The following is a 27,757-nucleotide window of genomic DNA, read 5'->3' on the forward strand; positions in this document are numbered from 1 at the left end:
CAGTACATGAAGGATGTGGAATAATCAGCAAATTAAAAGTTTTAACACAACCAAATGTATACAAACCACTAAGGATGTTGATGATATGTTTTATGATATCTGACGCTGTATCACTATACAGTATTAAACCATTTCTTATTAATATATTTACATTAATTGGAACACCACTGAATCCAAATTGGCTGCTGGTATGTTTTCATTTATTTTATCATAAAAACCATTAATGTTACAAAATTTTTATTTATAACAAAATTAATCTCAAACAAAACCACGTGACAAATAAATGCATTGCATTTTAATGTTAGTTGCTATAAACATTTTAACATACTAGTATATGTTTGTATTTTTTGAATGAATTAGAAAAACAGTATTTAAAGTCATTACCATTATGGCGAATTTTTTTTATGTTTGATGAACCACAGAAGTGTGAAGTGTAAATTTGGAATATGAAAAAGAAAATTTTTTAAGCGTATGAAAGATTCCAAGCCTGATCAGGATTTGAACTCAGGACCTCCAGATGAAAGGCCGAAATGCTACCACTCCACCAGAAAGAAACTGAGTAATATGACAATTCGGAAAAATCCACCTAGCAAATTGTACACCTTTCAGAGCTACGAAAATAACATGCATGTCACAGCCATCAAAAAATTCATTTCATCTGATCTGACATGAATGGAAAACCTTGGTCCTCTATTTCTTGCATGTGTCTGGAGATAAGTTGGCCTATGTTTTTGGCATTATATCATAATTGGTGCTCAGGGGCAATGATATCAATAGGCTAAACACCTGCAATAAAAAGGACTACCTCTACAGAGACAGTTCTATAGCCACTGATCACTGACAGTAGTACAAGATGCTGAACTCTCAATAAAATATTTCTATAACTTTTATACCTTATTCAGTGAGCCCAAACAGATGCACCATACATCAATTTAGCCTCACAGGCACCTTTAAAAAGAACATGCATGGTTCTGAAATTTAAACCCCAATCGGGATTGACCACTCTATGGACACCAAAGAAGACATCGCATGCCTTTTTGATGATGTATTGAAAGAGCTCCTTGATTCAATGATTCTCATTACCTTCGTGTCATCAGTTTGGCATCTGTCAGGATGCCATTGATGCAAATACCTCGACAGTCATTTCCATCAGTGTGTTTACCAACTCTATGTCGCCTTCGTATTAGGTTTTTTCCTAATATCACTCACCCTTATATTTGTAGCCCTTTCAACTAACTGATTAACCATTTCGCAGAAGTACAATCCCCGCACCTATCTCTAACACCAAAGGAATCACACAAAAAATAATTCCGAAAACTAATTTTCATACTAGACTCTACTATCAAACATTTATCCATTTGGATCTATTAGAAACATCTAAATTCTACTCTCACATATCTTAAACAGGTGTTAATCACAACAACAACAATTTTCTCATACCAATACCCAGATCCATCTCTTGATTTATTAACACATTCAAGAAATTTAATAAAATTTTGATCTGGTTCACATTCAGGAGCGAGGTCATCCTCCCACACCACAGTTCCACCAAGAGTTCATAACACATCCTTCCTCTATCCTAAAAACAAATATCTCAACCAATCAGGGCTCAATGCCAAAACAATACAAAAACTTATTTCTTAGCGAAGTAAGCGCCCAAGCAGGTCCCTAGCTCACCTGGGTTGTTATTCTATCTACTAAAGTATAAACCCATTCAGCTACCCTCTAGAGGGCCAGAAAACTAAGGAAGCCAGCAATTACATACCACTCCCTTTGCAGTCTTGATTGCATAACTAAATATTACATTAAGCCCATATTTTTACTGCATCACGATTCTGAAGTTGAAACAGGAAGAGGGCCACCAAAATTATTAAAAGCTTTTGGATATATCCAAAAAGAAAGCTTCACATATTCAGATTCACTAGAGGAAACAATGTCTATAATCTTAAAAAATAACATCCTCATGCTCCTGCCTGGGTGAAAACCATATTGATCATCCATTCAAATAAGGGTTTAAGAATATTTTTTCCAACAAACAGAAAAGTAACCAGCAAAGAGTATTCTATTAAAGATCCCAACAGAACGAACATGGAGCTGCACCTTGATTCCATCAAAACTCAGGGCTTTATTCCTACCAGAACTACAAATCAACAGGTGTACCACAGTCTCTGCAATCTCCAAACATAAAACATCAGACTGGAAATTAGCAACCTCCATTCGAACTCACAGATGATGTAAAGTTTTATTTATTCATCCAGAATAAATCATTTAATAAGTTTTTTTTAAATCTTAGCTTTATCAGAAACTACACCTACCTGGGATGAGAGAGCCAACAGAAGAAAATCTTTCTTATACTTATGCCCTAGAATTCTATACACAACACCCTCATGGGTCTTTACTTCCTTCCTTCCTTCCACCAAAAGAACGCCAAGATTCTCTCTTAGTTGTTCTAACTCTATGAAAATATTTCGACCTATGCCTACTATAGTCAGCTATTAAAACTGTTCGCCGATCAGGTCACCATAGGATTTACGGGACACCAGCAATAGTAGATCTTATCATAACTGCTGCTGATGTACATCATAGTTTCAATAACTCATAACTGAAGAGCACCCAGGATTAATGGAGTGAAAAACTATTTGTAGAAACGCTTTACTGCAATATACAGTACGCTCATTTTTTAAGCTTTATTGAGAGATTCTTAAGGATGCGTATCTACTGCCAAATTTTCATCGAGGAAGTACATACCTGATTCCTAAAAGAGTTCCAGCAGAAGAAGAACTTTCCAAATACCGCCCAATCACCTATCTCACGATGTAAACATATTAATGTCCATCATACTTGCTAAAATCAATGAATATCTTAAATGGCATCAAAGTATGGCAGAGGAGCAGAATTTGCTGTCACAAAGGTAGCAGACATTGCAAGGAGCAGTTGGTAGTGGATGGTTCTCTTCAGTTTAGCTAAGAAAAGTTGAAATAACCTGTATTTAGCATATATAGATTACAAATAGGCTTTCCACTCATTATCCATGTGATGGTTCTGTCGAATACCGACCAGTGATTATGGAATCTCTGGTTGGATTGTGAGTGGATGAGTGACATACCACTCTTCCAGTAGTTCCCCCTCATATGGCAATCACAAAGATCGTGAAGTGAACATCGCAAGAGACATATTTCATGATGATACTCTCGTGATCTCTGGTTTTGTCTTGGACTGAACCCATTTTCAAATTTATTCAAGTCGGCCAACCAATTACAATACAGCCAATACAGTTACAACCACCTCATGCATATAGAATATATTAAACTATTTTCAGCCACTGAAAAAGGGATCTAGCTCCTCATTAACACGTTCGCTGCGGATAACGCACTTGTGCGTTGGTGACGATAAATGCATTATGCGGATGACACACTTTTAAGTCATCGAATAATCACGCACCACCCTTTTTTAAGCAGATTACGTCATTACTTATCAGTTTGCTTAATGAATTATAGCTAGTTGTGGAAAAATCGCGTTACCAGGGGTTGCCCGCAGGGTTCCGTTCTCGATCCCCTGCTGTGGAATTTGGTATTCGACGGCTTTCTGTGATTGACATTTCCAAAAGGGGTCACGGCGCAGGCTTTTGCCGATGACTGTCTTCTTTTAGTTCGTGGTAATTCACAACTACAACTAGAAGACTGGGCGCAGTGGCCTTGTCAACCGCAGAGGGCTGGATCGACATTCAAAATTTAAAGATAAATGCATTCTCAAGGGTGCAGACAAATTATCGTACAGTCGTAATCCCCATATTAAATATAAAGCCTGTGTAATCAGCCGAGTTAGAGTTCATAAGTACCTAGGTGTTTTGTTTGATAAAAAGTTACTGTTTAGCAACTACATTTGCAAGTAGCGGCGGATGCCGCCTCAGTGATGCACAAACTTAGGAGAATTGCTCGGAAAGAGTATGGGTTGTCGGGCCGTCAAATGTGCATGGTGTACCACGGTGCCTTCGAAAGCATGATCTCTTACGCGAAGCCCGTTTGAGCGCATAGGTTGGATATGAATAGAGCACTTCTTCAAAATTTAAGAAGTGCCCAGCGCAGGGCCTTAATTGTATGCACAGGTATTTTTAAAACAGCCTTCTACGAGGCTACCACCGTATTGGGAAAGGATCTCCCAATCTATTTAGTGGTGAAAGTTCGGGCAGCATGTGAAGATCGCGAAGAGGCCGGGATTTGGGATGCGGTTTCGTGCCGGGCCAGTACCGGAGCAAAACGGAGATCACAATGCACCGGATCTAAATTTCTTTCAGTTGCCCATCTCCCGCTTGCGAAAGAGGCTGCAGAGCCTCGCGATGGAAGCATGGCAGCTGGAATGGGACACCACGACTAAGGGAAGATCCTTGTACAAGTTTTTACAGGATTTGGAGGGATAGTATGCCTCGAGCTCGTTTTTAAGGGCAACGGGTGCCCGAGTGCTCACCAACCACGCTAACATGAACTAATATCTGTTTCGCTTCCGCCTGGCAGCTGATGAGCTGTGCGTCTGCGGGGAGGTCCAGTCAAATGAACACCTGATGTTTGACTACTCTGCTCTTAGAGGGGACGACCAGAGACTGGGCCACTCTGGAACTTAGATGTCAAGGAGAAAATCGGCCACTCACAAGCGACGAGTCAATGTGGCAAGAGCCGTATTGTCGGTCCGTGTGGGAGTTCCTAAATTCGATTGCTTTGTTCAACCGGCATCCATAGTTTGACTAAGGGGAAGAGTTTTACATAAAAAATAGCCATAAAAAACGGCTGTGGCAAAGCGCTATAAAATAGTGGACAGGTACTAGCTGGCATTCAGCGACCTAGGCGTGGCAGCGAATTGCTGACGACGAAATAAATTTTACTATCGATGTCATATTTTTTTAGTAATTGACGTGTGCGCCTAGCCATTTCAGCAAATATATGACACATGAGCGGTTGGGACACGTAAGCCGGTGGTGTATGGCACCGCGCTTATTCCGTTCACGCTGTTAGGTAAGCTCTAGGAACTATGATAGGATACTATTCACTAAACTGTTCGAGGCTCAGTTGTCGAATGTCTTGGCACAGATATTCGGTTTCATGCTTTAGAGCGACCGAATGGGGTAGTGGCGGGAGAAATGCCAAGCAAACCAATTAACAAAACCAATTTAACGAATTGTAGCGTGCTTGTCTTGTTATAGTTTAATTATCATTAACGTGTTTCATATTGCCATTTTTCTTGTTTTTATTTAACGTATTAGTGATATGACACTCCAATAATTTCCTTTTTTATTACCAAAACACAATTATAATTTTTAGATAAATCGTTCGTATAAAAAAATATATAATCGTTCGTGCGCTGCGCGTAACTGCCCGGCACATTACGTGGTCCGCTCTCCGCCAATAGCAGCTAAAATAAAAATATGAGCACATACATAAAACAAACAAACCCATGCACTATCCTTTTTTTATGTTTATTAATAAATTATTATGCGTCGACCGCATATCAAAAATATAGATGCAATGTACTGATGACGCACAAGTGCGTCACGCGTTTTTTTTAATTGTAATAGGAAGGATTTAAATATTTTAAGAAATTTTTCCCATCTCCATTGCAGTATTTTCTAAACAAATAAAAAAATTTAAATCAACACTGCAGTAATAACCAGGTATGACCCCAAGCAGCGAACATGTTAAACAAGTCATGAAATTCAGAGACAACATATGAATGAGGTTTGTCGTCGATGAATGCGGGATCAATGCTACTCAAAGGGAGATGGACGTAGAACGGTGATTGTTGTTCCTTCCATGGAGCCTCAGGCAGTCATGACGGCCATGAGGCGTGGTGAGATCTTTCGTTATCTGGGTTTTCTAGAAGATATTGGAATTAGCTACGATCCAAAGAAATCCTTATACCTGGACTCATCGGATCACAAAATAAAGTTAGGACCCTGATCACGTTTGTAGTCCCGCTGCTCGCCTACGTTTTCGTTATCCTGAAATAAGCAAAGACGGATCTGGAAATTTTGAAAAGGCAGGTACGCATGGAATTCACCTTATTACACTCCCATCATCCATCGGGTTCTACTGCTTGCTTCCATCCATACAGAGATGTAGGATCAGAGCAAGGTGAAGTATTTCCCATAACTATCGGCCCCTGTGTGAAATACCCAACACTATAGGCTTTGCTGGCGTGGGAAAGTCCTAGCCCTAATCTATCTCACGTACAGAAATCCGTAATTTTGTACACATGCGCATTGAAAGTCGTACATCCACTTCTGATCTAAGTTGCTGAAAGAATTAAAAAGTCGGCAACTCCCAGAGTCTGTTTTGTTTCTAATTAAAGTTGAACTTCTCAAATTTATATTTAATTTTAATAGACGTTATTTTCAAAAATTTTTCTCAGAATTAAATTTTCTGCAAAGTTAATTATAAATTTTTATTTGTTTATTGGTAAATTAAAAAAGTTATTTTATTCCAAAAATAAAAAAGTGTATTTTCTGACAAAACCTTTTCGTGTTTTACACCGATTTTTTTAAACCTGTGAGATAGAAATTTGGGACCACTTTTATTCTATTTCTTAGACCAAAAACTATAAGGAAGCACCAAATTTGCTCCTAATTTTTATCCTAAGAATTTTAGTACGGTTTAATTTCATAATAAATATATATATAGATATTATATACAATGTACATTACATTATACCGTGTTATTTAAAAAAGACTTCACAAATTTAAAAGTATAAAAATATTTAGTTAGATAACTTACAGATTCGGTTGAAGTTTCATTTCATAGCAAAACACGTCAAGTTTTGACTCGCATAGTTCATTACTACCGAATTCGGTCACTATTGCTGTCACCAGTGTTGTTAAAAATGGATACATTTACTAGTGCGTAACATGCTCGCTGAGTGTTTAGTACCATGATTTGCAGTAAGCAATTGCAATTCAATGTAATTTTCAAAGAGAGTATGATAGGGAGCCTTCTAGTATGTATATAATTTACTCTTGGCACCAAACCTTCTTTGAGACAGGGTATTCTGTTAAACATACAAAATCACCAGAACATCTCTCAAGTTGTTGGGGAACAATTCAGAGAAAGCTTCGCACTTACTCCGGAAAAATCAACGTTTTTTGAAGTGCGTTACATGAAAGTAGTATTCTACAAACGACTGCTTGGCGCGTATTACCTAAACGATTGTACTTGAAGCCATACAACTTCTTTCTTTTTTTCTGTTTAGCCTCTAGAACCACCGTAAGGTATTACTTCAGAGGATGAATGAGAATTGAATGTATAAATGAAGTGTAGTCTTGTACAGTTCCAGGTCGACCATTCATGGCTTAGAGAGGAAGTTTTTCCCTGCATGTTGGAAGGAGGCCAGAGTGGTCTTCCTCCCTAAAGGTTCACCTACGACTGAGGACGCCACTTATAGGCCGTTGAGTCTGCTAAATACCATGGCTAAACTTGTAGAGAAGATGCTAGCGAGCAGAATTATACAGGAATTAGAACAGGGAGTCGGGATCAGCGCAAACCAATATGGTTTTTGGCGGGGGCGATCCACGGTGCAGGTCATCAGTAGAATTTCGAACTGGGCCGACGAGGTCAAAAGAGGAACTTGGCGTACTAGACGCATACCATTGATAATCTCACTTGATATAAGGAATGCCTTCGGATCAGTTAGCTGGAGACATATAAATAGTGCGATGACCTCAAATAGGCTGAGGCCTTATTTACGTAGACAAATTAAGGATTATCTCTCCGATAGAAAATGTAGCATCGAGGCCCAGGAGGGAAGGATACATTTCGAGATGCACTGTGGGGTGCCGCAAGGAACAGTCCTGGGGCCGCTTCTATGGTTGCTTGTCATAGACAACCTCCTGCTTAAAAGTTTCCCTGATGGAGTGGAATTGCTGGCTTATACGGACGATCTCGCAGTCCTGGTGGAGGGCGAACGGTTGATCCGGTACAAGAAAGAGCGAACGCGGCCACTCGCATTATATATGAGTGGATGGACTCTAGGGGTCTGAGTTTGTCATATGAAAAGTGTCGGTGTATTGCCATAACAGGCAGAAGGGTACTAGACCCCGTTGCTGTATTTATCAACGGTAATGTCATTGAGGAGGTTCACAGTCTGAAGTATTTGGGTGTCACCCTCCAGAGGAATGGTAAATACACTGAACACATAGATAACATCTGTAAGAAGGCCGAAAATATGGTGAGGAGTCTCAACATCATAATGTCAACGCAGAACACCCCTAGGGCATCCAAGCGCAGACTGTTAGCATCAACAATACTATCTTCACTCATGTATGGCATCAGACGATAGACATTGGTCGTAACAAGGAGAAACTTGTAAGAATACACAGGAGGATACTACTTGGCGTGGTGGCCGCTTATAGGACGGTGTCCTACCAAGCACACAGAGTGCTTGCTGGGGGTGCCACCGATCGATCTTATCGCGAAATATAGGGTTGAGAGGTCTAAGGGAAAAATAGAACAAGAGGCCAAAGAGGAAATCAATACTTTGTGGCAAGGAAGATGGACCAATGATGGTGTGGGTCGATGGACGAGGCGACTCATCCCTGAGATTACACCGTGGGTAAGAAGAGGATACGGTGAAATGGATCATTACTTGACACAATTTTTCTGTGGACACGGTGTATTTAATTATTATTTAAATAAAATAGGCAGAAGGGAAGAAACAACCTGTATGTATTGTGACCAACTTGACGATGCGGAGCACACCTTTTTCATGTGCGACAGGTGGGCCGTCTTGAGATTTAATCAGAACATCAATGGATTAACACCTGACAATATAGTGCAATTTATGACTAGCAGTGAATATAACTGGAACACAGTAGCAGGTTACGTTAGGCAGATTCTAATCCAGAAATATAGATATAATATTAAGAAGCCAAGGATATTAGTATAGACTAGGGTAGGGAGGACAGCCTCAGCGGGGAGGGCCGACATGCCGAGGTGTGTCGGTTCCAATGAGCCGCTGGGGACTCCAGGGGCTCTAAGTTAGGAGTATTGAAAAGGAAGATCAGTGAAAAGACCCGACACCACGCCACGACAAATCAGGTATGGCGTGGTGTCAGAAATGGGCAAATCTAAATAAGGAACTCTCAAAAGAGCTGAACCGGTGGGCCGACCTGTCATGCCGGACGTACAGCCGGTAGGTGGGGAGGCCCCATTAGAGTCAAAAGACACTCCCCTGGATGGCGTAATACCAACAAGTCGGTCCGGCCCAGGGGAGTTGAGAGGAAAAAAAAAGGTCGACCATTCATGAGATGTGTGGTTAATTTAAACCCAACCACCAAATAACAACGATAACTACGATTTAATATTCAAATCCGTATAAAAGTAAGTGCTTTTACTAGGATTTGAACCTTAGAACTCTCGACTTCGAAATCAGCTGATTTGGGATGACAAGTTAACCACTAGACCAGCCCGGTGGGCTTAAGCCATACAAACTAACCATGCTTCAACATATTACAGATCACGAGAAAAATTGCTCGGCCGCTGTTCTGTGTGTAAATGATGAATCGAATAGCAGACAATATGTAAATTTAAGTAATGATTCAATGTTCCACATCAGTGGTTAGGTAAATATTCATAAATTCTGAATAAGGAGTAGCGAAAACCATATTGAGACTTTGTAGCACATTCGTGTCAGCCCTAGGGTCAATGCTTTTTGTACCTTAGCAAACATGGTTCAAAATTGTCTAATTCCTCAGTTAGACGATAATGACCAACATGGACGCCTTTACTATCGGCATGACGGGATACCACTTCAGTACCGCCTACAAGTCCTAGATTTGCTTGATACTCGATTCTGATGTTAGTGGAATGATCGTGAACGTCCAGTTTCATGGCCACCTCACTCCCTAGATTTGAACCCGCCAGATTTTTTTCTTGTGGAGTTTCATTAAAGATCGGGTTTATGTACCACCTTTGCCTACAGATCTTGTTAGCTAATACTTAACTAAACGCCGCAGCGGAATTAACGCCGCAGCTGCAGAAGTATTGCTCAACTTCCTGGCTACAATCTGTAATGAAATTGACTTCAGGTGAGATTATGTCGCATTACAAATGGAACCCGTATCGAACAAAGGTGAATATTGTGTGACAAATTAGAAGTGTTTTTCTATGAAATGAGACCTCAAATGAATCTGTTAGTTATCTAAATAAATTTTTATTTGCTTTTAAAATTGTGAAGTTCTTTTTGAATCCCCCCCCCCCGCATGGTATCAATAGCCTCCCATAGTAAAACAAGATTACAGACCCACAGCTTGCTTAAGCCAGCTTAGGCTATTTTTCATCATTTGAGTTGTAGAAAATACTATTTAAGCTGAAGAAAATAATAATTATCATATATTGTTCAAAATTACACCCCACTGAATCTGTGTAGTTCTGATGCAACCGATTCTTAGGGAAGCATACCTAAGAGAATTCACCATCCCCGATGACATCATGGGGATTATACTGCAGAACAAACTTGCGAGGCACAGGTTGACAAAGGTGGTGGAAGAAGTATAGGAGTTAATCCCCATGATTTTCCCTTTGGGCTATGTTCATAAACAAAAAAAATTTGTCAAAGCAAAACATTCTATCCAGCAGATAGAGAATTCATAGTAAGCATTACTTCACTCTAGGCCAAAAATTTATGGACAGAATAGCATCTAACAACTGGCGAGAGTGATAAAATTATTCAAAGAGACAATTTACAACTACAATACAGCTCCAAGTGATTGTAGCGAGTTACATTAAGCATTTTGTAGGTTATCCCATTCTTCCTAATGATCTGTGCTGGCGATGTTCACCAGTATCAGAAACATCACTGGTTCACTGATCATTTTAACATCAGGATGCTGACTTTTGTTACAAGGTAGTCAGTTTGAACACAAATTCAAGGTGATTACCTAAGAAGGTACAATCATGTTCTCCATATAACCCATCAGAAGGTAGCCAAAAATGTGAACTTTTGTTTGTGTGTGAACCTTACAACAGTTGTACCCATTTTTATTGAAATCTGTCACTTAGTAACTATGAGTTTTTAGTGCAACTATAGGAATTCAAGTATCAGCTTGTGGTTAGTAAAATTATTATTAATTTTTTTCAATCTGTGAAAGAGTGTATTATTATTACCATAAGCATGCCTGTCACAAAAAATCATTTAATACATATTTAAAGCATTAGAAGAAAAAAGTGACTTTTAAAATGATATAACTATTTCCAAGAACAACAATTATCTTGTACCAAACTTTATAAGGACACTGTGGAAATCTCCTTACCCGACTATCACACTATCTTCACACCATGATTACTGAAAATACTTTGTTCAAGAATTTTGTAATTTAAGTTTAGCAAATGATTTATAGCAGAATTGTGAATGATGGAACAGTACCGATAAACATATGCTATAATTTCTGGAGGCAGTCCCCATGAATGTTTTACAACTAATTTAAATTCACAGAATATTCAAACTATTTTATGATTCTTTAACCAGTAATAATAATGAATAATGATTCAAATGTCAAAGACAGTACAAAAATATATGACCTGTACCTAAATATATATATACCAGTACCTAATATATGACCAGTACCCAAATATATACAACACTTAACTTTGTTTCTTTTCATACTAATTTACGATTCATATTAATTGATTTAATAATAGATTATTACATTTACTGCAAAGGTAATAAAAAATTATGGTTTAAAACCACTGTACAATGTAATCATTCAATCACCATGCTGTGGAATATGATTTCTCTTGTCCAGAAGCATTCTATTTAAGAGGGTAAAAAGATTTTGAATACCAATACCTCTTTTCAATTTCCCTTATGATTCCATAAATAGAAAACTGAAAGACTATATTATTAGAACCATTCTTTTAGGCAGATTTCATAAGAAAGCTGGGTTTCATAAGAAATGGATACCATGATTTGACTTCTGGAAAATTTAGACATAACTTTGCACTTCACATCCCCAGGCTCCAAAACCACCGTCAGTTCAAAAGTTTATGTATACATATATATAATAATATACATTTACATACAAAATATACATTATATAATACCTCTTTTCAATTTCCCTTATAGGATTGCATAAATAGAAAACTGAAAGACTATGTTATTAGAACCATTCTTTTAGGTAGATTTCATAAGAAATCTGGGTTTCATAAGAAATGGATACCATGATTTGACTTCTGGAAAATTTAGACATAACTTTGCACTTCACATCCCTCAGGCTCCAAAACCACCATCAGTTCAAAATTTTATGTATATATATATATATTTCACTTTCTTGTGGATATGATAACTGCCGTAATTTTACACCAATCACTTTCAAATTGATACATAAAATATAACGACCCAAAATCTCGATCGAGTTTGTTAATGGGCAAAATCAGGTCATGGGGATGAAAATAGGAGGGCTTTTTCGAATAAACAAAATGTTGCTATAAATTTCTTATTAAATAAAATATCAAATTCGTTTTAAAGTTCCTACTATTCTTTGGATAAGGGCCTAAAACTTAACTAAATAAAGTTTTCTGATATCATCAACCATTGGCTCAGGAGGTGGAAAAAATGGGGTTTTAAGGGCAAAAAATCATACCTCCCTTAATAGGTACAGTATTGAATCGGTTTAAAGTGGTCGTTAGTCCTCTAAGCATTACCTAAAACTTTTGTCTGAAACAATTTTTGATATGACCAACCCTTATGGCAAGGATGATAAAATGTTGCTGGAATTGTAAGAAGATGGGGCTGTCATATGTTAAACATGTGAAACTTTTTTCACATTCAACCATTGTCATATTAGTAAATTTGAAGTTTTTCTTAACTTTAAGATGGAAATCTTTTTTATCCCCTACTTAGCACCAGTGAAATCTACCTCTCCACCTTCCAGTGTGCCAAAAGGGATTTTTTTCAAGTGTGTTCTATGTTAATGGGCATCAAAAAACCCATGAACTTGCAGTCCCTTGACTCCTGCTCTTTTTGTCACTGGCCTATAACTTTATAATCATTAAGTTCATAAAAGTTGAAATATTACATTATTAATGTTGTTCTTTTTTCTTCAAACTCAGAAAAGTCTTGGAAATAGGTTCAGATGCACTTGCTCCCCAAAGGCTCTAGTCCCTTAGCACCCTCCATTGAATAATTTAAATATTGTGGTAGTTAATACCAAAGAGCTCTAGTCCTCTAAACCTATTTTTTAAAAAGAGTATAAATACTGATAAATTTGAACATTTAACTTATAAATGTATTCTATCTAAAAATAATGGTTCGACTGCCTTACTCACAAAAGACAATGGGAGGTACAGGACCTCCCATTAATTAAAAGTTGAAAAATTGATATGTAATGTTCTTTTCAAAGTGTCTTATTTTCTGGCAGCAGTAAGAACATTATTGTATGAAAGTTTGAACCCTGCTGGCCAACCAGTCTACTACTTCACGTAAATTAATAAAATTTTATGTTATTCAGTTTTATTTTCAAGCTAAATATATCTATTCAGGACATAAAAGAGACGACATGAAAGAAGTCTTTCATAATGACATGAAAGAGCTTTGTTGCCACAAAGAGCTTTGTTTTCATAAATAATATTTATGAAAGTTAATTATTACTGAAATCTATCATATAACATTAAACTCTTGTGTCTATTCCTTTCATTACAGTTTTTTTACCTAAACATTTAGGAAAAAAACCTGATGCAAACTAGTCATTCACATTCCATTTTATACTACTCTACTAGTTAATCTTTTGCTTATCACATAATAATCATATTACCAGTTTAAATAAAACTTACATGGAGATTAATCATATACCACCGCTAAAATGTAATTTATCTTTTGCCATTAAATATTTATAAAATAGCATTCCTGGCCTAACAATTTTCAAATTATTCCTCCTGTGCATAACAAAAGTTAAAAAACTGTACATTGTATGAACTTTTTATAGGAATATTACTTGTTTCTACGAGTAAGTGGTAATACATTATAACCAACAAGATAAAACCAGGTTTGCTTATAGTGCAGGCCTCCGTGGGGCGAGTGGTAAAAAAAAAGTTTGCTTGTAATAATACATGTTATTAACTGTAGCATTGGAGTACTAGTACACACATACAATTTTGATTAAAATTATTTTTTTTAAATATATTTTTCTGGTGCAATGCAGTGTCACTACAACAAATTTAACTGATACCATTTAAGAATAACTAAAAAAAAAAAATCATGCTGTAGGAATCTATCTATACTTCTGTAGGTGTATCACCAACAAAGCTTAGGAAGCAAGTTATAGTCTAACAATAGGTATCAATAATGAAATAAATTTTTATTTATAACATTTTTTAATACAAATAAAGTAAAACTGAATTTTCTTTTCAGGTAATGACAGGAGGTTTGAATATGATTGGTTGTTTCTCTGGAATGGTCTGCATAAGATTCTTTGGAAAGAGACTAGTTTATTTATCATCAATCTTAATATGTGTTTTATGTTGTTACACCACTGGAATTAGCTTAATAATAGAAAACATTTCTCCATGGGTGCCATTTATTTGCTTCAACACTATATTTTTTGCTGCTGGATTTGGAGTAATTTCTTTGCCTTGGAGTTTAATTTCTGAAATATTCCCTTCAGAGTAAGTATATTTTATCAGAAAATATCAAATAAAATCAAATACAGTAAAACCTCCCAAACAGATTTTTTTTTTTTAAATGCATTTTATCACATTACAAAACCACCAATTATAAAATGTAAACTGCAAAGTTGTTCACACCAGATTGTTTCTGTTAAACTCATTCAATATAATTTTGTAAAGTGTATTCCATCTTGGGCAGGCAATATGTATAGAAAATCTTATTATTTATACACATTACACTAATTATATTAATCACTGATTTTCTAACAAAATTAAATGATAATTATGAAATACATGGAATTGTGTGCTTCCTGAAGAAGTGTTAGATTTATTTAAGAACTGATACATTGCTGGCATTGCAGGTAGTACAGTAATAAAGACTCTCAATGTAGTAAGGAAACTGCTTTAATGTGAAGTCTAATCATATATTACATAAGTGATATTTGTTAAATTAAATATAATGTCTCTGTCAAATCTAGATTGTTTAATTATATTGTTCAATCATGTTAATGTGTATAAAATGGCCACTTTGTGATTGTGTAGATTTCTCTAGATTCTAAGTAATTTGCTGCTGAAAGTTTCCTTCTGGTCAGAAGGTGCAAATAGAAGTAGCTACAGCAGTTGGTATGGTAATTTTGTATGAATTTACTTTGTTATTTTAGAGTTCATGTAATTTCTATCATGTGTCTTTTACTGTTTCTAAATTTTGAATAATGTGCATTGTCTGTAAGAATGGATAAGTAACCCTAACCTCTGAAATGCATATAAAATATCCCAATACAATATTGTATGGAGCTCTTTAGTGTAACTTTTCGGTAATAAGGGTACGTATATTAGCTAATAAATAGTACTAATAAGATTGTAAGGTGTTGACTTTTGTTTGAACATATATTGTTTATGGGATTGTATATGTTACTTTGCGATGAGTGTGCCCTACAATGTATGGTGTTTTTATTTTACCCTTGTGATTAGAAAAGAAATGACATCTTCAAATAGTTTTACAGAACTTCAATATTATGAATTTATATATTATACTTTTTATCAGAAACAAAAGCTAAATACTGATAAACAATATCCATTACAAATGCTTGGATTTTTATGCACATTTTGCAACATTTAAAAGCTTTTGGAATCGTAAATGTTTAATTCTTCTTAAATTATATCCTTCCTGACAAGAAACTATGTAAAATAATGATTAGTTTAATAAAATCACTATAGGGATTTAACATTAAATATTTGTCAGTTTTAAAGGAAAAACATTTTTCATCCTCAATTACCTGCTTTAAACTCTATTAGCTTTTATATTTTCTTTTTTTATCTGCACAACTTTTCGAGTAATTGTAAATTAATTTTACTTCTAGCTCATGACTGATCAGGCTAAATAAGGTAGTACAAAAATTAGAATAGCAATGACAACTGATGGGTAATTATCTGATATATTCATGCCTCACTGATACCCAACAGTACCTCTTACAATTATAATCATCAATTGTATTGTATACTGCTGATTATATTTTTATAAAAGTCATTAATAAGAAACATGTTGTAACAGAGTTAATTGCTCTTATAATTTCATGGACTTTATTTCATATGTGGTTATAAATAAGATTTTGTGTTTATCAAGATTTTGTTAATTATATTATGTTGTAGTTATTATTATACACTCTGTGTTTAAGTTTAGTATTTATTGATTTTCTTTTAAACCATATCAGTGTAGTTTGACAGATATCAACTTTCATCTACATATTTTTTTAGAATATTTTTACATTAGTTAATAGCAGTAAATGATTAGCCTAATATTTATCAGAATTTTAATATGAAACCTATCTGGTTTATAACACCTACTAAAAGACCATACAGCATGAATATTTTTATATGTTTATCTGTTGTAGCAGCTACCACACAGTACATCTCAGCAACTCTGTTATTGTTTGATTACAATTAACAGTACCATTCTAGTGAGTGTTATTCTTGCTAGTATTGACCAGATTTATGGAAACACATAAATGTATCATTAAGTAAATGTAACAGCAGTTCTTTATGTAACTGAGAACATGTAACAGTGGTTTATTGCCATATTCTTAGTAAAGATCAGTGATTTGTTTCTTTTTATTTGTTGATATATTAGTTTCATTTTTGCAGCTATGTAGTAATAGATTTTATAAATACTTTTATAATGATATTTAATTCTTAAATTGGAATTATTAGTTTACAACAGATTGAAATAATACAGGGGCAGTTGTAAAATTCCTTTAAGAAATGGTTCTTTGAATTTTGTCAGTAGAAAGGTATGATTTCTCTTTAGTGACCTGATTCCTCTTGAATAGAAAAAAGTTAGTACAAAATTTACTCCCTAAGGATGCAATTTATAAAACATTATTATTTCATAATAAAACATTTATTGTGCCTAACTTCCAATAACTGATAAAGGATACATCTGTTTTTAATTTTCAAAGGGATTACTGATAGCTCTCTGCCAAATAATTAGTTTAAACTATTAGCACAACAATCTTTAAAAAATCTGAAAGGTATCAAATGTTAAACATCTTTCATGTCTTTAATATTTTAACAAACACATAATAATGGTAATTAAAATAGATATATATCCCAATTGTTTTAATAAATCCATCTATCTTTCATTTCCATATAAAGTTTCAAACAAGTTTTTTTTTTTTTTTTTAGTTTGCAGTCATTCTAAGACTGGCATTACGGCATTAATAAACATTAAAAAAACAGATGTATCAAATCCATACATTTAACGCACATTTTAATTTTGCATTTTTTATCAAACTTTACAGAAAAAGAATAGCATGTAAAAAAATGTATCTTTTTATAAAGATAAAAAGATGTTTCTTTTTATTTAAATTGATTCTATATAAGATACTGCAGAAAAAATAAACATTTTTAGAGGGTATAAAATATTATCTTTTGCAATGGTTGCAAAATTAATATTTCTTGTACTAAAGTGTTTTTCTCTTTAGCATAAGGAGGTTTGTCAGATATAGTATAGTTAGAAATCAGAAAAATAGCCACAATAAAATTTAAAAAATATAAATAAGGTAACATAATTATTTTAAAATTAGATAATATCATTAAGTATAATAGTCATGTGAGCACTAATGATAATAATACCTAAATAAAAAGAATCAGTCCAATGAGTAAATCCTTTTTACTTCCTTGTACGAAGTAATGGAAGTATAGTGATCACAAAAAATTTCGGTTTCCACATTTCAATGGAAATATCCATTTTAACCATCCCTGAATCCACTCTGACTAGTTTCGGCAGTACATCTGTATGTATATATTATATATATATATATATATATATATATATATATGTATGTATCTCATGTAACTCAAAAACAATTGGCCGTAGGATGTTGAAATTTTGGATTTAGGACTGTTGTAACATCTAGTAGTGCACCTCCCCTTTTGATTGCAATCGATTGTACTAAAAGTGTTCAAAAAAAGCCCAAAATCAAAAAAAAACTGGATTTTTTACTTTTCTTAACTGCAGTAATAAGCCCTCATCGAGAGCTTTTCGACGATATATCATAAGTGGTACTTATTTTCATCGGTTCCAGAATTATAGCCAAATAAAATTTTAATTAATGAAATATCTGGATCTTAGAAGAAGTCACATCGGTTCGAATCAGACTTCATCTTCTTTTTTTTTATTTAAATATATTGATTCATTAATAATTATTAACCTCTCATTGTAAAAAAAATTTACGATGAATATAATTCAATAACAAAAAAAAAATATGATAACATATCAGAAGTTTTTAATGAAATAAAATTTTATGTACTTTTCAATTTAAAAAAAAAAATTTGTGTAAATGTAATTTAATAGGTGTACAAGGAAGTCATGTGTTGTCCACATCAGTTTTTATTTATGCTCTATGTTTAAACGCAGTTTGTATCCAACTTATTATGTATAGTATGTATCTAACTAAAGATAGTATGTTATTAACTTTGATTAGTAAGAGTTTTATTGTTTGATTATTTTGATTGTTCAAGTGCATGCAGCTTACAACTTATGTTTATCTGTAACATTTCATGTTGTTAATATTAGTGTATGTAGTTGAGTAAGTGTACTCGTACCGTACGGACATGTTGTTGTGCTGCTCCGCAATTATAATATTTTTGGACTGGTTTTTCCGTCTTTTTCTTGGAGACGGACAATAGGTATTGTTAGGTGGGTGTTTACTGGATATGTTTTGAAATTTTTACGATTTTTGGTTAACGGAAGGATTTTTTATTGTGATTTTTGTCGTTTCAACCTTATTGTCACAGGCAATAAGGATTATAGTGGAGCATCTCTTCGTTGTACGTGATTAATCGGTTATCTCCAGCTGATAACAGATAGCATATCATTTAAATATTGTTGACTGTTATCTACGTTGGTTACATTTAACATTTTTAGAAGTACATTAATTTTAATTTTTATTAATTTCAATTTTAGTGATAACGAGAAGCAGTTGGTTATCTATTTGATAACAGACTATTATTATAGAGACTATTAGTACCTTATATATGTATGCTATTATATAGCTGAGCGTAAGCTATTGCATGTACTCGTTAGAAGCGGGGTTGTCTCCTGAGTACAATACCACACAATGCCACGCCGGGGATCGCTTCCTTTGGAAGGTACGTCCGGACAAAGTAGTACCAGTGCGCAGAAATTGCCACATGTGAAAAAAGTGGATCTTAAAGGTAAAAAGAGAGCCCGTCAAGGATCCTCTGAGAAGGAGGAGGAGCTGCCAGAAACACTAGGCAGCCTGATATACCAACTTGGCCTGACGATGACTGCATTAAAGCAACACATTGGTCCTGGACTGACTAAATACATAGGTACACACGAGTCGAAGTTGAAAAAAATTTATTAGGGCCTAAACGCTCTGGCTGAGATGCCTACTTCGCCAGCAGTTCAGATAACGCAGGCAACACAAACAGATTTTATGGTTGGAGATGATTACGAGGAGCAAATACTTAATAAGGAATTATCTGATGAAGAATTAATAGGGATGTTAAATAGGAGATGGCCGAATGCATTGAGGTCTAAATTGAGTTTGGTTGCATAGCTCCCCACTGAAGTGGGCAATACTTGTAGTTTGAGTGATATCAGTAAAATTTGTGGAAAAGTGATGATGAAATCTGGTAGATTAAAATATAAGGCAGGTGACATACTAAGGGATGAGCAAATGATACTGAGTGAACATACAGAGGTTAAAAGAAATAAGTATAAAATCTTTTATGACTCAAACATGGAGGTAAAGAATACAATGATGATAATTCTGAAAGCTTTCAGAAGAATTATGAACAATACCACTAATCTGTCCTACATAGTGCCTAATAATCATGTAGGTAATTACATGAAGAAGATAGTGTCTTATCTGAATAGGAGTAATGAGGAAACCACTAAAGTCTTGACATTACTTGATGTAGCTTCAACACAGGTAAGACCAGGACAGCCGCGCATTATGAAGGCCACCCCACCTGTGGAGAATAGTAGAACCACAGTGGTAAAATCAGAGGGTAAGACCTATGCTGAACTTTTGGGGCAATGAAAACAGCAAAATAGAGATGACGCTAAGGATGTTATATCAGTAAAAAAAGGGAGAAATGAAGAAGTCTTAGTAAGGATACAAGGACCAGAACGGGCAACAGAATTCACAAATATCCTCAAAGATAAGGTAGCGAATTTAAAAGTCGATCTCAGAACAAGAGGTGGAAGAAGAACGATAGTACATATAAGAGATGTAGAAAGTAATACTACAGAAGAAGAGATCCTAGCCGCATTAAAGATGAGGATTGGCGAAGCAGAGGATATGAAAATCTCCTCAATTAGATCAGGATTTGCTGAAACTAAAAATGTGACTATTGTCACATCATACAGGGCGGCGAGCAAAATAGTAGAGCAGCGAATAAGAATAGGCTGGGTTAACTTCTCTTATGCATTCATAAGAGAAGACACTGAGAAATGCTACAGGTGCTGGGGAACTGGACACAGACGCCATGAATGTAAAGGCCCTGATAGAAGCGACCTGTGCTTTAACTATGGGGGTAGAGGACACACAATAGCTGATTGTCAGGAGCCCAAAAAATGTCTCAAATGTGATAGTAATGAATATAGGACTGGGGCATGGCAATGTGGAAAACACCAGGATGCTTAGAGTGCTACAGGCTAATGTAAACAGGAGTAGGCTGTCGCACGATCTTGTGTCTAGGCTGATAGTGGAGAAAAATGTTGATTTTTTAATTGTAACTGAGCCAAATATTTATGAGGTAGCAAGAACAGGATGGCGTACTGACACTGTAGGAAATGTGGCAATTAAAGATGTCAGTCATAAGATTGCTTGGAAACTTATTTTTAGAGGTAAAGGTGTTGTGGCTGCAGAAACACTGTCGGCAACAATCGTTGGAGTTTATATATCACCAAATGTGGATAATGTAGAATTTGATAGGACACTTGACGTAATTCAAAATGTGATTACTAACACAGACAAAAAGATCATAATGCTAGGTGACTTCAATAGTAGGCTGGTGGCAGCCGCAGTACCAATAGGAGAGGAGAAATGTTGATGGAATTAATGGAGACAGTAGGATATCAATGTATAAATGATGACACTCCAACATTCGAGGCTAGAGGTCATACCTCAATCTTAGACCTCACTATCCTGGATGATAGATGGAGAAGACAGCAGTGGAGCTGGCAAGTGCTACAACAGGATATAGCCAGTGATCATTATGCAACAATGGTTACACTGAAAGACATTAGTTTTAATAGTTATGATCGAGAAACTGTTCCTAGATTCACTGCAGAACAGATAAAGACTATTACAGGCAAGGTTGCCATCAGATTAGCAGCTACTGAACAACTGACACCAGAAACCCTTGCTAATATAATAAAACAAGAGATGGATAGGGAGATGCACAATGGAGTTAGAAAACGAATGGTGTATTGGTGAACAGGAGAAATCGCTTTTCTTAGGCAGATTCTGCAAAATAAAAGACGAATTAAGCAGAGGCTCAGAATAGCAGGCGGACTGAGATATGAAAAGCCCAACATGAGATACATAGAGGCAAGAAGAACACTAAATAGAACAATAAGAAAAGAAAAGAGAGACCATTGGGCAAGGCTATGTGAAGAACTCTATAAAGATCCCTGGGGCATGGCTTACAGAATAATTACCAAAAGGTTCGGTAGGTGTCTCCCTATAATTACAAAGGAAAAAACAGAAAGGATAATCCCCAGCCTATTCCCGCCCGATGAGAGAAGACACACTGAAGTGAGAGCAGACATTTTGCAATGAGTGAGCTCTTATGCGCTGGACGTATGTTAGCTATAAAGAAAAGTCCTGGTCCGGATTATATCCCAGCGGCAATTATCAAGAAACTTATCAATCACCTCCATGGGAGATGCTAGAGGTGGTCAGTCATGGACTAGTAAACAAGACTTTCCCGGAGTGTTGGAAGGAGGCGAGTGTTGTGTTATTACCGAAGAGCACAGATGAAAGAGGAAATATGGCATATAGACCATTGAGCCTCCAGAACACAACGGGAAAGCTTGTGGAAAAGATGCTGGCTGGCCGCATAGTGAGCGAGGTTGAGGAAGGCTTGGGCATAAGCCCAAATCAATATGGCTTCTGGAAGGGGAGATCCACCGTTCAGGCCATCAGTAAGGTGATTAATTGGGCCGAGGAGTCTAGAAGAGGTACTTGGCGAACTAGACAGATTCCATTAATGGTATCACTTGACGTGAAGAATGCATTCGGCACAATAGCTTGGAGACACATAAATATGGCCATGGAAGAGAAGAGAATCAGCTCATACCTGCAGAGACAAATTGAGGAATATCTCAGTGAAAGAAGGTGTAAGATTAGTACACAAGAAGATGAAGTACACTTCAATATGCCAGGCGGTGTGCCGCAAGGTTCACTTCTGGGCCCATTACTATGGGTCCTGGTCTTTGATGGCATACTTAGTTTAAGGTATCCAGAAGGGGTACAGCTTATTGCTTATGCTGATGATTTAGCTGTGCTCGTACAAGCTAAACAATGGAAGAAGTTAGAGGTAAGACAAACCTGTTACTAGAAATAGTAGCTAGATGGTTGCGTACAAGAGGGTTACAATTATCTGTGAATAAGTGTAAATATGTCAAGTTCACCGGACGTAAGGTACTAGAATCGGTTGATATACACATCGATGGTCACAGAATAGAGGAAGTAATTACAGATGCTAAAATATTTGTGAGTCACATTGCAGAAGAACTGTCGTTTTACAGAACATGTTTTAAAAATATGTGATAGTGCAGAAAGAATGATGAGAAGTTTGAATGCGTTAATGTCAAAGAAGAGAACACCAAGGGCTTCGAAGAGAAGACTTCTTGCATCGACACTGACTTCTGCAATGTTGTATGCCGTTCTGGCATGGTGGTCAGCATTCAATATTGGTAGGAATAGAAATAGAATGAAGAAGAAACACAGAGGGGTACTCTTAGGAGTTGTATCGGCCTACAGAACGGTCTCTTATGAGGCTCTCTGTGTCCTTTCTGGAGTTTTCCCTATAGATCTTATCGCTAAACACAGAGTTGAGAAATACTTAGGCAGAATAGATAATGAAGTAAAAGAAGAGATATATAATTTATGGCAGCAAAGATGGCTGGATGCAGGGGTAGCTAATTGGACTAGATTATTAATACCTGACATATTAATATGGACAAGTAGGCGTCACAGTGAAATAGATTATTATGTTACACAATTTTTAACAGGGCATGGTTGTTTCAATGTATATCTTCATAAAATTGTCAAAAGAGATCAGCCTATGTGTATGTACTGTGTAGAACAAGATGATGTTGAGCATACCATTTTGAGGTGCCACAAATGGCAGGAGTTAAGGCAGTATGCAGGTATTAGAGGGAAAACGCCAAAGGAAACAGTTGATTATATGCTTGATAGTGAGGTAAAATGGAAAAAGGTTGCTGATTACATAAGAACAGTTTTAAAGCAAAAGAGCATAGATGAAAGAAATATGGGGTACTAGTTTTTTAGGTGGGGTGGACAGCCTCAGCAGTGAGAGCCAGCATGCTGAGGTGTGCTGGTTTCAAAGATCTGCTGAGGACTCCTTGGGTGTGTTTGGTAGGAATAAAAAATAACAAAAGATCCATGGGCCACACCACGGCATTGAGGTATGGTGTGGTGCCATAAAGGACAAAAATGAAAGAAACCTCAAAAGAGCCACTGGTTAGCCTGACCTGCCATGCCGGTATATTGCCGGTAGGTGGGGAGGGCTAATTAGAGTAACAGACACTCCCCTGGGTGGCGTAATACCATCAAGTTGGTCCGGCCCAGGGGAGTAGAGGGGAAAAAATATATATTAGTGTACGTATGGCTTACCTCAATAAGTTGGTTAAAAACTTTATTGTAAAGAGCTTTTATATTTTTAGTACTTGGTGTTCCAGAAAGTAACTACACTAAAGAATATGGCTAGAACTGTGTCATGTGCAACTAATTTTAAAAATTGATCAGAAAGGAAATTGGTTAGGATAGGTTGATTTTGCTTCAGCCCATAGTTGCTGGAATTAATCAATAAATACTACACTATAAAACCCAAAAACAGTTCACTTGTTTTACTTTATAGAGGTGACTGTTATTACTTTTTAGGAATAAATAACTATATACAGTATTAAGGAAATTTTTTTGTGAATTCATAAACACGAATTATTAATTTTCTAAATTTCAGTCTACATAGCTCGTATTATCATCATCAAGAAAGATCTTCTTGCTGATATTTTTGTATCAAAAGAACTTAATGAATAAAACATTGTATCAAGATGTTTCAAAGTAAAATGGTACAATTTGATAGACATAAATGAAATCGTGATGATAACATTCTTTGAAATGTTATCATCTAAGAACTTGAAATTTGTACCCAATGAACAACAAAAGCACTAATATTATTATTATTGTTACTGTTAACTAAGCAATTAGCAATTGCACTTCTAGTCCTGAGAAGCATACTTTATGCTTTTGTCCATATTTAAAGTTAAGGGATTGAATGCATATCTAATGAATGATTTTTCAGCCTATTAATGAAGAACTTTCTAATCCTTTTAAGTTATCTCCCAGTGCATTTAGCAAAAGTATCTTGGGAGAGTAGAACAAATGGACAGACAATGATTGTACTGAAATTATAAATAAGATCTTTTACACACAATTAAAAATAGCAAAGGTTAAAGAGTTAAACTTTCTGTTCAATGCAAGTTAATAATCAATGATTTATTTTTATTTAAAAAAATGTTTTTCCACCTAATGGAAGTCAAAAAACTAATAAGGCCAAATATAATTTGTTAGAAAAATTATTATACAAAATGTAATATTTTTGCGTTAATTAGATACCATGACTGTAACAGTATTCAATAGGCCATTGATTAGAAATTCCTATACTTCTGAAAATTTCTATCCGAATCTTAGAATAGTTTAATATTGTTCATTTATATTAGTATTTTCAGTACTGATTTTAACCACATCAAAATTCAATTCAAAACTTATTATAAAAGGTAAAAAACAACTAACATTTTTTCTAATTTCACATTTATAGTTAATCCAAGCCACATTATGAGATTTTCCTAATTTCTATTAAATCATTTTACTAGCATGTAAGTAAGTAATAGCCCAACAGTGTTGAGAACTAACTATTAAACTCTCAATTACAAGACCATGCAAAAATTCTCATTGCTTCATGTGGTAAATTTTGATTCACAATTGTTAGATGCTATCCCAAAGTACAAATAATATTATACAAATTACTATGATCCTTGATGTTAAAGTAAACAGTCCTATGCAATTTGAGACTTATTGCAATATTCAGAAAATACAGATCAATGAGGTTACCTAACTAACTAACTATATACTTAAGTTTTCTAACTATGAGAATATAGTGAAATAATATTTTGGGAAGTAAAAGCATCTGAAGGGAGAATATAATATCTACAGGAAAAGACACAATAAATTAACTGGCCTTTATTGATAATAAAGAGGCTGGTTTTCTCTTTGGGTGGGAGACTGGGTAGGGATGGTAACCTCATTGATCTGTATTTTCTAAATAATGCAATCTGCAATAAGTCTTGTCATTGAGAGTTTAAGTATTTAGTTCTCAACATTGTTGGGATATTACTCACATGCTGGTAATATGATTTAATAGTCTCATAATATGGCTTGGATTAACTATAAAATATATAGTTATTCTAATATATATTTATTCTAACTATATATTCTCATAGTTAGTAAACTATGAGATCGTTAAACATTGAATCTTACAATTTTACCTAATCCCTAATATTGCCTTGCTACAAATTCTAGGCAGGAGGAAAATAATTATATTGCACTGAAAACAGCAAGTCACAATTTTTCAGTCAAAATCTGAACACTATTTGTTATATGTATATTAGTGTTGGAGAGTAGCTCAGAAAAATAATAGTCACAGAATCAAGTAATATGTGATACTAAACTTAGAGAATTCCTTGCACATAGTCCTAATGATCCAAAAACAGTACTACTGTAAAATAAACTTGAGCAGATGCTTCAAATGGGAACCAGTGAAACAGGAACGAAACAGAACACAAGGATAGCGGAAGAGTTTGTGTCTCCCTACTAATCACAGAACCTAGACAAATATCCCTTGCTGCTGTATCTTCCATTTATCAGGTGGAACATTATTTATTTAGTAGCGATTATAATTATTTTGTTTTGTTTATGGATGGAATAGGTATTTACATCCGATCCTTTAGACCAGTTAGAATTTGTAGACCGGGGCTTATTGTGGAAGAATAAGCGCACATGAGCTTCATTCTCCCAGTGTGATTCCACTTCAGTCCATTCCCTGAAGTCCTTTCAGTGCTAGCACCTTTTGGTCTAACAGGAATATACCTTTCAGAAGCCCTAGTGTTTGGAGGAAGCAATGCGTTCCTCTTTCCAGAGGGAGTTGCATGTGCTGGCTGGGACATAATTGTAAGTATTAGGAAAAGGATGGTGGGTATTTGATGAGGTGAAGTTTGGGGACTTTCCTCCCTCGGGTTGTCTTCTTCGCTTCTGAATCTTGGCTGAGCTCAGTTGGCCAGATTCCAGACCATGTCGGTAGGCAGATTTTCATTCTTCTTTCTTCTTTACTTATGTAGCCAGCCTTTCTATAAACTGACTGTAAATAATTTACAAACCACAAACCCCGTTAAACATTAGGAAGCAGGCTGAGTTGTGTAATATATATATAGTAAATACAAATTTATAATTACAGATTTATACACATTCATGTAAAATGCATATTCTTCTTTATGCCATAGTTTGCTTATGTGGATTATGTTTTTTGATTATAGGGGCCGAGGTGTAGCCAGTGGAGTAGCAGGATCTCTAAGTTACTTCTTGATGTTTGTGCTTACTAAAACATATGTAAATCTTTCAACTTGGTTTCATCTTCATGGTTCTTTATTTATATATGGAACAATTGGACTATTTGGTTTACCATATGTATATTTATATTTTCCAGAAACTGAAGGCAAAACACTACATGAACTTGAAGATATTTTTAACGATAAAAAATCTGAGAAGAAATAATGATTGTAAAAGGACTTAATCCATGTGAGAAAGATTATATTAGTTTGTTGAGTATTCCAATCACTTTCAAAATGTTGTTCTTTATTCAAACCCAAATTTTTTGAGGCAAAAAAATAATACTTATATTAAAAATGTGTACTCATTCTGTAATTTTTATAACTCACAATTAATGTAAATTAAAAGAGTAGTAGTATAACATAAATATAGAACTATTAAAAAAAGCAATTTCTAAAAACAATTTAACTCAAGAAATTGGAGAAAATTATATTTATATGGAGTTCAAAAACAAATGATACATCTGAAATACATAAGAAAATGAAATGTCCAACTTTTATTCATTGCTCTTTTATCTTTAGGCTATAGCATAGCACAGTGACAACTATATGCATCCTGACAAACACTTCTATTTTAAAAGTTACATTTTATGAATAACAGAAAAAATTGGCTTATTTTTCATATTACATCTTTGTCATTTCTACATATAGTTGAAAGTTTTATTTAATTTAC

General features: G+C 35.2%; 1 protein-coding gene across 1 annotated transcript; it reads left to right on the plus strand.

Annotated features, from left to right (window-relative positions):
- Window positions 1-27,400, plus strand: LOC142318163 (facilitated trehalose transporter Tret1-2 homolog). Its single transcript, XM_075354708.1, has 3 exons — window positions 1-188; window positions 14,386-14,639; window positions 27,013-27,400. The coding sequence occupies exons 1-3, from the start codon at window positions 75-77 to the stop codon at window positions 27,248-27,250; spliced, it is 606 nt and encodes a 201-aa protein (XP_075210823.1). The 5' UTR covers window positions 1-74; the 3' UTR covers window positions 27,251-27,400.
- Window positions 27,401-27,757: the final 357 nt, after the last annotated feature.

Source organism: Lycorma delicatula, chromosome 1 (genome assembly GCF_047948215.1).
Source record: "Lycorma delicatula isolate Av1 chromosome 1, ASM4794821v1, whole genome shotgun sequence".
Lineage (NCBI taxonomy): Eukaryota > Metazoa > Arthropoda > Insecta > Hemiptera > Fulgoridae > Lycorma > Lycorma delicatula.

Bases quoted from the DNA above. Each gene is read 5' to 3' on its own strand.
- LOC142318163 (XM_075354708.1), top strand. From the start codon at position 75: ATGTTGATGATATGTTTTATGATATCTGACGCTGTATCACTATACAGT. The intron at 189-14,385 runs GTATGTTTTCAT...TTTTCTTTTCAG, and splicing joins TGAATCCAAATTGGCTGCTG to GTAATGACAGGAGGTTTGAA. The intron at 14,640-27,012 runs GTAAGTATATTT...TTTTGATTATAG, and splicing joins TCTGAAATATTCCCTTCAGA to GGGCCGAGGTGTAGCCAGTG.